At 52.2% G+C, this 16,757-nt stretch overlaps 1 protein-coding gene across 7 annotated transcripts in view; it reads left to right on the forward strand.

Annotated features, from left to right (window-relative positions):
* The window catches only part of prom2 (prominin 2), a 185,348-nt gene that overhangs the window by 67,638 nt on the left and 100,953 nt on the right, over positions 1-16,757 (forward strand). For all 7 annotated transcript variants that reach the window (XM_038821458.1, XM_038821457.1, XM_038821456.1 and 4 more), the window contains one exon: positions 10,913-10,968. In XM_038821458.1, coding sequence (XP_038677386.1) covers positions 10,913-10,968 — 56 coding nt within the window. The remainder of the gene's footprint in view (positions 1-10,912; positions 10,969-16,757) is intronic.

A 16,757-nucleotide genomic window follows, 5' to 3' on the forward strand; every position in this document is an offset into this window, starting at 1 on the left:
AGCCATTCGTTCATTTCTGGTAGCGGGCTGTGATTGACAGCTTCCACAAAGCAGCTGTGAACCTTGTGCCATTCATCTTCTTCATGAATGTCTTGAGTGCTGAAATCACAATGTTTACAAACATCCACCACATCAAAGACCGTTAAGTGCATTCAATTTCCAGCTCAGCACTTCAACATCACTCAAGTGTGAAAGGGCGTGACTGTCCTTGTGGGGGTACCTTTAGTTAGGGGGTCCTTGTGGGGGTCACCCGAACAAGGAGGGATCTCCCATTTTAGGTGGTCTCTGGTCTCTGTGGGGGAGGGGGAGGTGTTGGGGGGGGGGGGTTTGGTAGGGGAGGGGTGGGCAGGTTGTGCACTGTGGAGAGAAGGGGTGACCCTAAGATGGACTTTGGGGGAAATCCCCTTAAGGAGTTACACTTTGGCCCACCATGAGGTCCCCCACCTCAAGCTCACGGTTGGTGAGACCTGTTGTAAATTCCCCCTCATGTGATTCCTGGTTCAGAAGATGGGAGAATCTCGCAGAGCCGGAGAATACAGAGCACGGCCTGTTAAGTGGATGGAAATTGGTCATTAAGACCCATTTGCACCCATTGGCTGGCACGTGGGTGTGAACCCCATTCCAGCCGCCAGCTGGGGGTCAGAGCAGAGCCGCCGGTTCGGCGCCTGGCGCAAACCTCAGCCGGTTGCCCGATTCTTCACCCGATTGCGATGCACGCCAAGCGGCGGGGAATCTAGTCCAGTAGTAAACCTGAGGGTTGGGAGGTTTTTAGAATACCGCAAGGAAGGCCAAGAAAATGATAAATAAATGAAGAACAGCATCTGAATGCAATCTAGCAAAAAACATGAAAACGGACTGTAAGAGCTTCGATAGGTTTGTAAAACGGACACTTTTGGCTCAGACAAATGTGGGTCCATTACACGCAGAGTCAGGAGAATTCATTTTTTTAAAGTGTATTTTGTATTTCACAACTCATATGTTACACTTCACACAACCAGGCCGAAAAGAGAAAAAAAAAACCCAAGCCAGAAATAAAATGAGATAAAAAGGCAAGCGGAAGTCAGTGCAGATATTTGCATACAATTACTTTCCTTCCTGCAGTGGCCGTGACCCTCCTTTGGTCCCATACCTTTGTTGCAATTCCTAGTTTGGCTCGGGCCTGTATTTACAGATGTCTATCTACAGTTTTGGTCCCCTGTCCCTCTCGTTTTCCCTGCATGTCCTCCCCCCCCCCCCCCCCCCCCACTCTTTCCTTTTCATCTTTATCCCTTCACTTACTTGCCTCTATGAGGTACTTCCACTCGACTGTCAAAGGGCTTTTCTGCATCCTGGGAGATGATCATTTCTGGTGTTCTCTCCCGGGTGGGGTCTTATTATCACACTCAGCAAGCGCCTGATTTTCGCTGTTAGCTGCCTGTCTTTGACAAAGCCCGCTTGGTCTTCCGCGACTACCTCTGGCATACAGTGTCATGATATCCACTCATGGACATAATGAGGAGCAGACAGGCAGTGATTGAAACACAGGACGACCAGTAAGCACACAACACAGTGCAGCCAATCACCAGACAGGACACTACCACTATAAAGCCAGAGGGCACTAGGTTTCCCGCTCTCTCTGGACCCAGCCACTGAGACAGTCAGAGTTCACGAGCTAGCCAGTGGGGCGCAATTCTCCGCACTTACGACGGTGCGGAGAATAGCGGGGGTCGTAAATTTTTACGGCCACGCTAGTCCGATGCCCTCCCGCTATTCTCCCCTCCCCCACGCCGGACTCCCGACACGAATCGCTGCCGCCGTTTTTTTACGGCCAGCAGCAATTCACAGCTGGCCGATGGGCCGAATTCCAAGCCCTTTATGGCCGTTTTTACGAACGGCAAACACACCTGGTCTGGCCGTTCGTAAAAACGGCCGTAAAGTCCCGATCTTGGCAACCATGGCACCGATTGGCACGGCAGTACCACGGCCGTGCCAAGGGTGCCATGGGCCCGCGATCGGTGGGCACCGATCGCGGGCAGCGGGTCCGATTCCCGCGCACTCTTTGTCCTTCCGCCGCCCCGCTGTATCAATTCGCGGGGCGGCTGAGGGGCATCCCGGCCCGCGCATGCGCGGGTTTCGCGCAAATGCGCGATGATGTCATCCGCGCATGCGCGGGTTGGAGTCTTCCAATCCGCGCATGCGCGGCTGACGTCATGCGACGCGTCAGCCGTCGCAAACTCTGGCAAGCGGGCTTAACGAAATTCGTTAAGCCCGCGATGCCGGAGTTCACGGCCGCGGCATACTAGCCCCGACCGGGGACCAGAATCGGTTCCCGGTCGGGCAGGGGGAGGCTGGCGTCAAACTCGCCCGGTTTTGACGCCAGCCTTACGATTTCTCCCTGTCTGGGAGAATCGCGCCCCATGTGGGAGCTAGTAAGTCTGGTCAGGCTAATACAAGGGGTGGATTCTCCGCCCTCCACGCCGGGTGGGAGAATAGCGGGAGGGCCTCCCGACATTTTTCATGCCCTCCCGCTGTTCTCCCCCCATCACACCCGACCCACGCCACGAATTGCCGCTCGCCGTATTTTACGGCGAGCGGCGATTCTCCTGGGCCGAGCGGCCGGCCCTCCACGCCCCTTTCACCACGGCAGCAAACACATCTGCTCTCTGCCGTCGTGAAATGGGCACCAAATGCCCGTTTGGGGCATCTAGAGGCCCGATTGGCACGGGGGCACCATGTCTGTGCTCGGGAGGGGACAGGCCCGCGATAGGTGCCCACTGATTATCGGGCCAGCGTCCGAAACAGACGCACTCTTTCCCCTCCACCGCCCGCCAAGTTCAAGCCGCCACGTCTTGCCGGGTGGCTGAGGAAAAAGACGCCAACTGCGCCTGCGCGGCTGACGTCATTGGCCGTGTCAGCCGCCGTGACGCACGGGGCCGCGCTCCTAGCCCCACCTCGGGGGTAGAATCGGCCCTGGAAGAGGCCGTGAAGGCTACCGTGGGTCACGGCCTGTCCCACGGCAGCCTTTACGATTCTCCGCATTTGCGGAGAATTGCGCCCAATGTCTCCAGTCAGTTCAGTATAGTGTCGACCTACAGCTGAATATGTATATCGGTTCTATCGTTGAATAAAACAGTGTTGGATCTTCACCAGTGTTAGACGTCTGTTTCTAGCTTCCCTGCGTCAAGTGCAGTCCACATCGAACCAACCTGCCGAATACATCATGGTACCAGAGTTTTACTGATATTGACGGACCTACCTTGAGTGAATCAGCATCGACCAGCAAGCAGCCTTCCGGTGAAATGGAAAACATCCAGCCTCCTCCGCAGCTCCGCATCTCCGGCAACCTCAGCGCCAATTGGAAGATCTTCAAGCAAAAGTTCCTCTTGTACATCAAGGCCTCCAACCTAGAAGCTGCATTGGATGCCAGGGAGATCACACTATTTCTGTCCACAGTGGGGGACCACGCCATCCACATCTACAACTCCCTTACGTTAGCTGAAGGCGAAGACAAAACAAAATCCTCCCTTGTGTGTGTGGGTTTCCTCCGGGTGCTCCGGTTTCCTCCCACAGTCCAAAGATGTGCAGGTTAGGTGGATTGGCCATGATAAATTGCCCTTAGTGTCCAAAATTTCCCTTCGTTTTGGGTGGGGTTACTGGGTTATGGGAATAGGGTGGAGATGTTGACCTTGGGTAGGGTGCTCTTTCCAAGAGCCGGTGCAGACTCGATGGGCCGAATGGCCTCTTTCTGCACTGTAAATTCTATGAAATTCAAAACAGTCCTGCTGAAGTTCGACAACCACTGCGACATTGAGGTGAATGAGAGCTTTGAACGGTACGTTTTCCAGCAGAAGCTTCAGGGTAAGGATGCACCTTTCAGTCCTTCTTGACCCATCTCCGCATCCTAGCGCAGTCATGTAACTATGACTCGACGGCTGATTCCATGATCCAGGATCAGATCGTTTTCGGGGTACACTTCGACTCCCTTCGGCAGCAGCTCCTGAAAGTCAAACAGTTGACCCACCCTGTCGCTATCGAGACGTGCGTTGTCCATGAGCATGCCAAGAATCATTACTCCCACATCAGGGCGGCAGAGGCTGCAAAGCTGGCCTCCCACGAGGCGGAACGGGTACAGGCCATCGCACAGATGCAGGGCCTGAGCATCGAGGAGAGTGGCTGTTACGCGTGCTTTTCCCTGGTCCCTGTGCATGCGCGCCACGACCGAGTTGACAACGAGACTGACAACCCGACTGCGCAGGTGCGTACGTCGACCGACTGCACTGCACATGCGCGATGGCACACGGAACACGCTGACGTTGGTGTCATGACGTGTCCGAACTGTGACTCCGCCCACTTAAAGTGACAATGTCCGGCAAAAGGACGCCGGTGTCTACAGTGTGGCAAGCTTGGCCACTACGCAGCCCTTTGCAGATCTGCTCCACCGCTCAGCAGCCAGCGATCCCAGCTGTGGCACAGAAGTGTCCGCTCAATACAACAAGGCATGCCAGATTCCGATCCCGACAGCCCAACAGACCCTGATGCTGAGTGCCTCAAGCCCCATACTGGGTGGGCATCATAACCACACATGCGCTGCCTTCCACCACAACAGCGAAACGCCTCTCGATCCTCAGTGTGGATCCCGATGATGAGTGGTCTGCTGTCCTCACAGTTAACAAGGCTCGCATCCGGTTCAAACTGGATACCGGCGCATCATCGAACCTCATCTCAAAATCCGACCTCGACACCATCAGCGACAGACCAAGCATTCTTCCACCGGTCTGCCAGCTCCTTGACTACAATGGCAATGCCATAGCTGCCAGTGGCTCGTGTCAATTAGGGGTATCCAACAAGGCGATCAAGGTGACGCTGCGGTTTGAAATTGTCGGGCCTGACAGGGCGTCCCTGCTCGGTGCTCGAGCCTGCAAGCTCCTGAACCTGGTTCAGCGAGTGCACACCGTGTCATCATCACGGTGACGGCCTCGCCTGATGGAAACTTGCAAGCCGACATAGATGACATTATCACCCAGTACCACAGCGTATTCGATGGCATGGGCATGCTCCCATACCGATACATAATCCTCCTCAAACCAAACGCCACCCCCGTAATTCATGCATCTTGCCGGGTGCCAGCACCCCTCAAGGATCGTCAAGACCAGGGCATCATATCGAAGGTCACAGAGCCAACAGACTGGGTCAGCTCCATGGTCTGCGTAAAGAAGCCGTCAGGGGAGCTTCGCATTTGCATTGACCCGAAGGATCTAAACCGCAACATCATGCGGGAACATTACCCGATACCAAAACATGAAGAGTTGACCAGTGAGATGGCTCATGCCAAATTCTTTACTAAGCTGGACGCCTCCAAGGGTTTTTGGCAAATACAGCTGGACGCGTCCAGTCGCAAGCTGTGCACGTTCAACACCCCGTTCGGTTGCTACTGCTGCAACCGGATGCCCTTTGGCCTCATATCTGCCTCCGAAGTATTTCACCGCATCATGGAGCAGATGATGGAGGGCATCGAGGAGGTGCGAGTGTATGTTGACAATGTAATTTTCTGGTCCACAACACCCCAGGAACACATCACTCGCCTCAAGAAAGTATTCCAGAGAATCCATGAACATTGTCTCCAACTCAACAGGGCCAAGTGTTCATTTGGTCAGTCGGATATCAAATTCCTCGGAGACCACATCTCGCAGCAGGGCGTGCGGCCAGATGGACAGGCAGTGATTGACGCACAGGACGACCAGTAAGCACACAACACAGTGCGGCCAATCACCAGACAGGACACTACCACTATAAAGCCAGAGGGCACTAGGTTTCCCGCTCTCTCTGGACCCAGCCACTGAGACAGCCAGAGTCCACGAGCTAGCCAGTGCAAACACCATGCAGTAGCTAGTAAGTCTGGTCAGGCTAATACAAGGTCTCCAGTCAGTTCAGTGTAGTGTCAACCCACAGCTGATTAAGTTTATCAGTTCTATCATTGAATAAAACAGTGTTGGATCTTCTCCAGTGTTAGACGTCTGTTTCTAGCTTCCCTGCATCAAGTGCAGTCCACATCGAACCAACCTGCCTAACACATCACACAGCTCTTCAGCTGCTTTGCCAGGGCCTTTGCCATGATATTTGTATCTACGATGAGCAGTGAGATGGGCCTGCAATCAATCTGGTCTTTGTCCTTTTTGGGTATCACGATATTGAGGCTTGTGCCAGGTGTCAGTAGCAGGGTGCCACTTACTAGCGAGTCTGCGAACATGTGCGGGACCAGTGCTGGTACAAATGTTTTGTAGAAGTCCACCAAGAATCCATCTGGCCCCAGCACCTTCCCCGCCTGCATGGAGTTGATACTCTCCGTGACTTCTCCTAGTTCTAATGGTGCTTCCAGGCCCCGTCTCTTACCTTCCACCACACCCGGCATGTCCAGTGCATCGAGGAACTGTTTCATCTCTGTACCATCCTCAGGGGCCTCGGGGGTGTACATTTGCAGCTTCTTCCGCTCGGCCAGTAGCTCTATAGTTGAGGCCATGGTGTGCTGCCGATTCACCAGGAGTATGGTGTCGACCAGCTCTTGCCCAGCTGCCCTCTCCTTTATCTTTGCGTGTCTTGTACGCAATAATTGCCCTTCTCTCACTGCCTTCAGCATCGCCCCATTCTGTTTTATGTGACCTCCCCATTCTGTGGGCGTCGCTGGCTGGGCCAGCATTTATTGCCCATCCTGGAGGGTCAGGAGTCATGTTTAGACCAGGTAAGGATGACAGATTTCCTTCCCTAAAGGACATTCATGAACCAGATGGATATTTATGATAATCGGCAATGGTTTCATGGTCATCATTCGACATTTAATTCCAGATTTTATTGAATTCAAATTTCACCATCTGCCCTGGTGGGATTCGAACCCACGTTCCTCAGAGCCATGGGTGCAATGGGTCACCCCTCCTCTCACCTTTTTTCTGAGGCTCAGTGTCGGATTTGAAGACGAGGTGGTTCAATCCTGCGGAAATGGTCTCTACATTTTTGTTGACCGACACTTGGAGAGCCTGGTTCACTGCTGGTTTCATTGTCTTCCCAGCACATGCTTGTGCATGAATACATCGGCATCCAACAGTGTGGTGAAAATAGTACTCTCTGCCCTGGAAAGCCACGCAGAGCGTAGCGGGGTACAGCATCCCATACCGCACATTGTTCTTATAAAGGATGCCCTGACACTGGAGGGTGTGCAGAGGAGATTCACTAGGTTAATCCCAGAGCTGAAGTGGTTGGATTATGAGGAGAGGTTGAGTAGACTGGGACTATACTCATTGGAATTTAGAAGGATGCGGGGGGATCTTATAGAAACATATAAAATTATGAAGGGAATAGATAGGATAGATGCGGGCAGGTTGTTTCCACTGGCGGGTGAAAGCAGAACTAGGGGGCATAGCCTCAAAATAAGGGGAAGTAGATTTAGGACTGAGCTTCGGAGGAACCTCTTCACCCAAAGGGTTGTGAATCTAGGGAATTCCTTGCCCAGTGAAGCGGTTGAGGTTCCTTCATTAAATGTTTTCAAGATAATGTTAGATAGTTTTTCGAAGAATAAAGGGTTATGGTATTCGGGCGGAAAGTGGAGCTGAGTCCATTAAAAGATCAGCCATGATCTCATTGAATGACGGAGCAGGCTTGAGGGGCCAGATGGCCTACTCCTGCTCCTAGTTCTTATGTTCTTATAAAGAGCCGCCTTGGCTTTGATAAATTCCGCCCAGTGTTTGGCCAGGTCTGCCTCAATGTCCTGGTACACACGGATTGAGTGTCTCTCCCATTTACAGGACCGTAGGTGTCTTGCCCAGTTTAGATTTTTCTCGGTCTTGGTACCGGTTTGGTTTCACAAAGATGGTCTGGCTTTGGGCATTGGCCAGAGTGACCTTTGGGCGCTGTCCACTTCTGGGGGTTTGGGGAAGCTTTGCCCTCCAACAGGTTTGCCCAGCATCTGGGCCACGTACTCCGTAGGATTCCTGTCCTTGGTCCCCTCTGTTGGCCCACAATGCGGAGGTATTGACAGCATGATCGATTTTCGTGGTCCTCGTACTTCCCCCTTAGTGTCTCTTGCATCACCACCAACCGTGCCATCCATCTCCAGTGAGGTGGTCCAATCACTCTGGTCAGACGCAGCCTTCTCCAGATCTCTGATCGTCACCCCCTGCATCTCTAGACACCGCTCCGTCTTTTCCAGCGTTGCTTGCCAGGTGACCGGCTGCCACTTTCATTGTCACAATCATCTTAAGTTTGATGGTGTCCTTGAGCACTTGGAGTTTCTGTGTTCGGAATTCTCTCCATTTGTGCATCGGGAAGGAGTCTGGCCTATGTTCTAGCAAGTCCATCTCATTCGGGAGTGGCTGGGGCCTTGTCGCCCCGCGTATTCACCATCACCTCAGTCTTTCTCTCCCGGCTTTTGCTGCCTCTAACGTCTCTTCGGCTCCTCAGGTTGTTGTTTGGCATATTTATTTTATTTCATTGTGGTGGTGTTAAAGGAGGGTGGCAGTAGACCCCCACCCCCCCCACCCCCCGGGGTTCAGTGGACTATTTTGGGTTTAAAGTGCCTAAATTTGAGATTCCAGGAGAGCCACCGCTCAGCACATCCCCATCATCGGAGGTGTGTGAGGAGGATTCATAATCCTAGAAGGGGACCATTTGGCCCTTCGAGTCTGCACCGACCCTTAGAAAGAACACCCTACTTAAGGCCATGCCTCCACCCTATCCCCGTAACCCAATAACCCCCCCGAACCTTCAGGACACCAAAGGGCAATTTATCACGGCCAATCCACCTAACCTGCACATCTCTGGACTGTTGGAAGAAACGGAGCACCTGGGGGAAACCCACGCAGACACGGGGAGAACATGCAAATTCCACGGACAGTTGCCCAAGACCTTAAGATATAGGAGCAGAATGCACTCGGCCCATTGAGTCTACTCCGCCATTCATTCATGCCTGATTTGTTTCTTATCCCCATATTCCTGCCTTCTCCCATAACCCCTGACCCCCTTATTAATCAAGAACCTATCTATCTCTGTCTTTAGGACACTCAGTGATTTGGCCTCCACAGCCTTCTGCGGCAAAAGATTCCACAGATTCACCACCCTCTGGCTGAAGAAATTCCACCTCATCTCTGTAGGTTGGAATTGAACTGGAGTCCCTGGAGGGAGCTGTGAGGCAGCAGTGCTGGCCACTGTGTCACCATGCCACCCAAAGTAATGAGGAATAGAGAAATGGCAGAGAAGTTAAATGATTGCTTTGTGTCTGTTTTCACTAATAAAGATACAGGAAATCTCCCAGATGTAAAGATCCAAGAGACTAAGGCAGATGTGGGGTTGATGGAAACTGGTAGAAATAAGTACAAAGATTGTGTTGGTAAAATTAATGGGGTTGAAAGTTGTTAAGTCCCTGGAACCTGATATTATGAATCCGAGAGAGTTCAAAGAGGTTGCAATAGAGATAGTGGATCATCTTCCAAAATTCTATAAATTCTGGAATGGTTCCTGAAGATGGGAAGGTAACAAATGTTACCCCACTATTTAAGGAGGGAGGAAGAGAGAAAAGCAGGAACCACCTTACATCAGTAATAGGAAAATCGCTGGAATCTATTATAAAAGATGTGATAAATGCATACTTGGACAATCATGATCTGATTGGGCATATTCAGCAAGGGTTTTCGAATGGGAAATCATGTTTGACGGACTTGGTGTTTTTTGAGGATGTTACTGAAAAATTTGATAAATGAGAGTCAATGGAATTCGTATAATTGGATTTCCTGAAGAATTTTTTATAGTCCCCCACAGGAAGTTAATTAGCAAAATAAAAGCACATGGACGAGGAGACAATATACGTTATGGAGTGAGGAGTGGCTAACAGGCAGAAAACAGAGAGTAGGAATAAATGGGTCATTCTCGCTTCACAAGGCTGAGGCTAGTGGGGTACCGCAAGGATCAGGACTTGGGCCCCAGCCGTTCACAATATATCAAAGTCACCACAGTCCCTGAAGACCATAGGTGGCTCTCCTCTTTGTGATGGAGAGCTGACTGGTGATAATTTAATCTGAGGGTCAACATACCTCAGGCGAGGGTTAAGGTTGAGAAGACAGGGCCTTCATTAATAACCTGAGCTGGTCCGGGAATCAAACCCATGCTGTTGGCATTCCTCTGTGTCATGATCCAGCCATCCAGCCAACCGAGCTGACCACAATATATATGACTTGGATGTGGGGGCCAAATGTAATATTTCCAAGTTTGCGGATGATACAAAGCTAGGTGGGAATGTGTGTTGTGAGGAAGATGCGAAGCAGCTGCAGACGGATTTGGACAGACTCAGTGAGTGGGCAAGAACATGCCAATGGAATATAATGTGGAAAAATGTGAGGTAATCCATTTTGTTAGAAGGAACAGATTTGCGGTTTATTTCCTAAATGGTAAGACATTAGAAAGTGTAGATGTACAAAGGGACATTGTCTATAAATCTGTGAAGGCTGACATGCAGGTGCAGCAAGCTATCAGGAAGGCTAATGGAATGTTTGTCTTTATCACAAGAGGATTTGAGTGCAGGAATAGTGAGGTCTTTCTTCAATTGTAAAGAAGCTTGGTCAGACCGCACCGGAGGGTGCTGTGTGCAGTTTTTGTCCCCTTACCTCAGAAAGAATATTTTTGCCATAAAGGGAGTGTAACGAAGGTTCACCAGACTTGTTCTGGGGATGCGGGACTGTCTTATGATGAGAGACTGGGCAAACTGTGCTGCGGAAAATCCAACCCCACATATATCGTGGGCAATATACTAAAGTTCCATGAGTTACACACAGATACAAAATAGATTCAGTCTCTCACACAGTCACAGGTGCGCATCATCTCCTTTGACTTACATGTAATAATGAATAATAATTTATTATGCTTGCTAACAAAGTCTTCTGTTTCTGTTTTGTAGATCTAATCAAGACATTTGTAAACAATAACAAAGAAATAGAGAAAAATTACCAAAAGGTAAGAAGAGTGAGACAGTCAGTGAGTTCCTGCGTTCTTATGTTGAATATAAATTATTGGAATTGGAAAGTATCTCTAAGAGATAAGGGACTGGATTCCCCCCTACCCGGGGGGGGGGGGGGGGGGGGGGGGGGGGGGGGGCGGGGGGTCCCGGCGGGATGGAGTGGCGTGAACCACTCCGGCGTCGGGACGCCCCAAAGGTGCGGATTTCTTCCACACCTTTAGTGGCCAAGCCCTCACCTTGAGGGGCTAGGCTGGCGCCAGAGTGGTTTGCGCCCTGCCGGCCGGCGTGGAAGGACTTTGGCGCCATACCAGCCGGGGCCGAAGGGACTCCGTCGGTGGGCCCCGATCACGGGCCAGGCCACCGTGGGGGCACCCCCCCGGGGTCAGATTGCCCCGCGCCCCCCCCAGGACCCCGGAGCCCGCCCACGCCGCCAGTCCCCCCGGTGAGGGAGGTGGTTTGATTCACGCCGGCGGGAGAGGCATTACAGCAGTGGGACTTCGGCCCATCGCGGGCCGGAGAATCGCCGGGGGGGGCCCACCGACCGGCGTGGCGCAATTCCCGCCCCCGCCGAATCTCCGGTGCCGGAGAATTCGGCGATCGGCGGGGGCGGGATTCACGCCGCCCCCCGGCGATTCTCCGACCTGGCGGGGGGGGGTCGGAGAATCCAGCCCAGGATTCTTAACAATCTTAACAATCCCTAAATGAGGAAAGCATGAGAAAAAGCAATTCCGAAAACTCAACATTCCCATTGTCCAGATCACATTCAGCTTGAAGCCATGGATTATTCCATCTCAATAAGGAATCACCTGTTTCTGTTTGCAATGTTTCGAATAACTGCACATTCACTGCACTGGTGTGAGAAGCTGTTTAACCGAGTCCAAATTCACTATGGAAGGCAGATCAGCCACTGATCCCATCTTGGTAGGAACCAGAATTATGGGGATGGATTCTCCGAGGCTATGTCCGGAGGAAGTGTCTGGTTTTACGACGAAACGTTGGTGCCGCCCCCACACCGATGCTCCGACTGGTGAGGGGCTAGCAGCCGCGCCACGTAAAACGCACGCCTTCCGCTTATCAACATGTCAATCTGCAGCAGTCACGCCTAACAACGTGGCGCCGGCCGTGCACGGACACAACCTGCCAGATAGTGCCCCCCTGAACACCGCTTCGACCCCCCCCCCCCCCCCCCCCCCCCCCCGCAGGCCAGCAGCACGGCTCTCGACTGTGGCGGTGCTGGACATAGTCCGCAGTTGCCACACCGGCTTCATGAAAACTGAGGGCACGCGTGTCCCCCGCAACGTCGGGAACCCGGCCAATCGGGGGCGGAGCATCGGGGAGGGCCTTCAGGTAAAATCCTGAGGCCGTCCCAACGTTGTGCGGCGTACTCCTCGATGGCGCTGTTTTGGAGATGGCGGACCGTCCGAAAACAGGCACCGCCCCCGACTTGGACGTAAACAGGGATTCTCCGCCCGATCGCCGATTCCAATATCGGCGTCGGGCAACGGAGAATCCCGGCCATGATGTTCAATCCTGGGTAGGAAGGCAACAACACAGGGGTTTTGTGAAAACGCGGGGAATTCCACACCAAGTTGAACAAAAGAAACACAAGTTTATTTGCAAGGTTCAAGGTTCACAGCTCCCGGTGATACCCAACCGGGTGAGTGCTCACTGGTCCCTGACCGGCCTGCTTTATATACAAGAGCAATGAAGCTTCCCCTGCCCTCTCAGCAGGGAAGCTCGTATTCCAAAAAGGACTCTTGGAAAATAACCATCCCCACCCTGTAAGAACAGAGGGGATGCAGCTTATGAGAAAGGGACTGCTTGTCTCTGCCCAGGGTCTGCATAAAATGTCATTAGGCACTTTGCGTACATTAGTTAGGCCTGAATCCCTGATTGGGAATTTGGCCTTGCATCCACCAATCAGCCTTTGCTGGTGTGGGGGTGAGTGCGGCCCAGCAAATGACTGCCATGTGAAAAGCTCCCTGAATACCAGCCCATCATTGCGATCTCCCCACCCCATCATTGCAATCTCCCCACCCCACCATTGCGATCTCCCCACCCCACCATTGCAATCTCCCCACCCCACCATTGCGATCTCCCCACCCCACCATTGTAATCTCCCACCCCACCATTGCGTTCTCCCCACCCCATCATTGCGATCTCCCCACCCCATCATTGTAATCTCCCACCCCACCATTGCGATCTCCCCACCCCATCATTGCGATCTCCCCACCCCACCATTGCGATCTCCCCACCCCACCATTGCGATCTCCCCACCCCATCACTGCAATCTCCCACCCCACCATTGCGATCTCCCCACCCCATCATTGCGATCTCCCAACCCCACCATTGCGATCTCCCCAACCCACCATTGCGATCTCCCCGCCCCATCATTGCGATCTCCCCACCCCACCATTGCGATCTCCCCACCCCATCATTGCGATCTCCCCGCCCCATCACTGTGATCTCCCCACCCCACCATTGCGATCTCCCCACCCCATCATTGCGATCTCCCCGCCCCATCACTGCGATCTCCCCACCCCACCATTGCGATCTCCCTACACCACCATTGCGATCTTCCCGCCCCATCATTGCGATCTCCCCAACCCACCATTGCGATCTCCCCGCCCCATCATTGCGATCTCCCCAACCCACCATTGCGATCTCCCTACACCACCATTGCGATCTCCCCGCCCCATCATTGCGATCTCCCCACCCCATCATTGCGATCTCCCCGCCCCATCATTGCGATCTCCCCAACCCACCATTGCGATCTCCCCGCCCCATCATTGCGATCTCCCCACCCCATCATTGCGATCTCCCCGCCCCATCATTGCGATCTCCCCGCCCCATCATTGCGATCTCCCCACCCCATCATTGCGATCTCCCCACCCCAGCATTGCGATCTCCCCACCCCATCATTGCGATCTCCCCACCCCACCATTGCGATCTCCCCACCCCATCATTGCGATCTCCCCACCCCACCATTGCGATCTCCCCACCCCATCATTGCGATCTCCCCACCCCACCATTGCGATCTCCCCACCCCATCATTGCGATCTCCCCACCCCACCATTGCGATCTCCCCACCCCACCATTGCGATCTCCCCACCCCATCATTGCGATCTCCCCACCCCATCATTGCGATCTCCCCACCCCACCATTGCGATCTCCCCACCCCACCATTGCGATCTCCCCACCCCATCATTGCGATCTCCCCACCATTTGACTCTCTAGCGCTTAACTGAAGGTTGCTGTTGGCAGGGCAGTAAAACCAGACCAAGATGCTCACTGCTCACCCAAGTTATTCAATTGATTCCCAAGGCTCAATATTGAAGTCACTCGGGCTGCAGATTTGGTTCTGTTGGTTATTTGTCCAGAAAATGAGCCATGACCAATTTTCTACCTTAATGTCTCTGTTTCTGTGCAAGAATCTTTGAGATTCTTTCATTGACTCTTTACATTCCTTTCTCTAAGCACAACAATAGAACAGTACAGCGCAGAACAGGCCCTTCGGCCCTCAATGTTGTGCCGAGCCATGATCACCCTACTCAAACCCACGTATCCACCCTATACCCGTAACCCAACAACCCCCCCCCCCCCTTAACCTTACTTTTATTAGGACACTACGGGCAATTTAGCATGGCCAATCCACCTAACCCGCACATCTTTGGACTGTGGGAGGAAACCGGAGCACCCGGAGGAAACCCACGCACACAGGGGGAGGACGTGCAGACTCCACACAGACAGTGACCCAGCCGGGAATCGAACCTGGGACCCTGGAGCTGTGAAGCATTTATGCTAACCACCATGCTACCCTGCTGCCCCAATCTGAGCAGGACATTCCATTGACCCTTCTTGAAGCGGCGCTAATATTTCCATGGATTCATGGTCCCTGCTTTACACAACACTAGCTTTGCATTGGCAACCATTGTCATACAAACAAAAATAACAGCATCAAACTATTAGCATCCAGTCTCTCTGAATCTGCTCATCGTTTCTTAGGGCATAGAACATACAATGCAGAAAGAGGCCATTCAGCCCATCGAGTCTGCATGACCCACTTAAGCCCTCACTTCCACCCTGTCCCCGTAATCCAATAACCCCTCCTAACCTGCATGTCTTTGGGCTGTGGGAGGAAACCGGAGCACCCGGAGGAAACCCACGCAGACACGGGGAGAACGTGCAGACTCCGCACAGACAGTGACCCAGTGGGGAATCGAACCTGGGACCATGGCGCTGTGAAGCCACAGTGCTAACCCCTGTGTGACCATGTTGTCCACAGTGTTATTCTTTCATGGGCTCTGGATGTCGCTGGCTGGGCCAGCATTGCATTTATTACCCTTCCTTTAATTTCCCTTGAACTGAGCGGCTTCCTGAGTCATTTCTGAGGGCAGCTAAGTGTCAACCGAATTGCTGTGGGTCTGGAGTCACATGTGGCCAGACGGGTAAGGACAGCAGATTTCCTTCCTGTAGTACTTCCAGGAGTAAAAGGCCTAACAGATTTATTTTGAATGGAAGATAAAGTCACTTCCACGGCATCCAAAACAAAACTCCAGTCCAGGACGATAGGGAACCTCCGGTCTGGGTGTGCTAGCTACACTAGAAAGACAGGGGGATGGGAATCTATACAAGGAGCCAGAAGAGGGGAATCAAGGACAAAAACAAAATACTGAAAAGGGAATAAGAAAAGGGATAGGCAGAGAAACCAAGGACCAGATTAAAACAGGGCCAGAAAATATTGGGCGTGAGAGAAGTAATGTTAAAAAGACAAGCTTGGAGGCTTGTGCCTGAAGATGCAGAGCATTCGCAATAAAGCGGATGAACTAATCGCACAAATAGATGTAACCGGGTATGATACAACCGGGATTACAGAGACATGGCTGCAGGGTGACCAGGGATGGGAACTGAACATCGAGGGGTTTTCAGTATTTATGAAAGACAGACAAAAAGGAAAAGTTGGTGGAGTTGCATTGATGGTTAAAGAAGAAATTAATGCAATAGTGAGGAAGTGACATCTGTATGGATAGAGCTCCGAAACACCAAGTGGCAAAAAGCGTTAGTGGCCGTTGTATATATGCCCCCAAACTGCAGTGGGAGTGGCATTAAACAGGAAATTAGAGATGCAAGCAAATCTTAAACTCAATAAAATATCTGGAATTAAAAATCTAATGACCGTGAAAACATTGTCGATCGTCGTAAAAACCCATTTGATTCACTAACGTCCTTCAGGGAAGGAAATCTGCCGTCCTTACCTGATCTGACCTACTTATGTCTCCAGTCTCACAATAATGTGGGTGACTCTTAAATTCCCTCTGAAATGGCCTAGCAAGCCACTCAGTTGTGTCCAACCAGTACAAAAACACAAAAAAAATGAAACCAGGACGGACCAGCCAGCATTGACCCAGGCACCGGAAACGACAATGGCAAACCCAGCCCTGTCGACGCTTAATTGTCCTCCTGACTCATTTCTGGGGGCTTGTGCCAAAGTTGGGAGAGCTGACTCACAGACTAGTTACACAACAGCCTGACATAATCATACTCTCAGACTCATACCTTACAGACAATGTCCCAGACAGCACTGTCACCATTCCTGGGTGTGGTGAATGTAATATATGTATGTATATATGATAATTCACACTGTCTTTGTAAGCGCAGTAGCGCTATCCTACCACTAGGGGGAGTAGCTCTGGGAGTACTCAGGAACTTGTACTGGGCTCCACCCTTGGCTCCGCCCACAACTCCTCCCCCTAGTGCAGCTGTATAAATACCCTTGTCCAGAGTC

Source organism: Scyliorhinus canicula, chromosome 16, assembly GCF_902713615.1.
Source record: "Scyliorhinus canicula chromosome 16, sScyCan1.1, whole genome shotgun sequence".
Taxonomy (NCBI): Eukaryota; Metazoa; Chordata; class Chondrichthyes; order Carcharhiniformes; family Scyliorhinidae; genus Scyliorhinus; species Scyliorhinus canicula.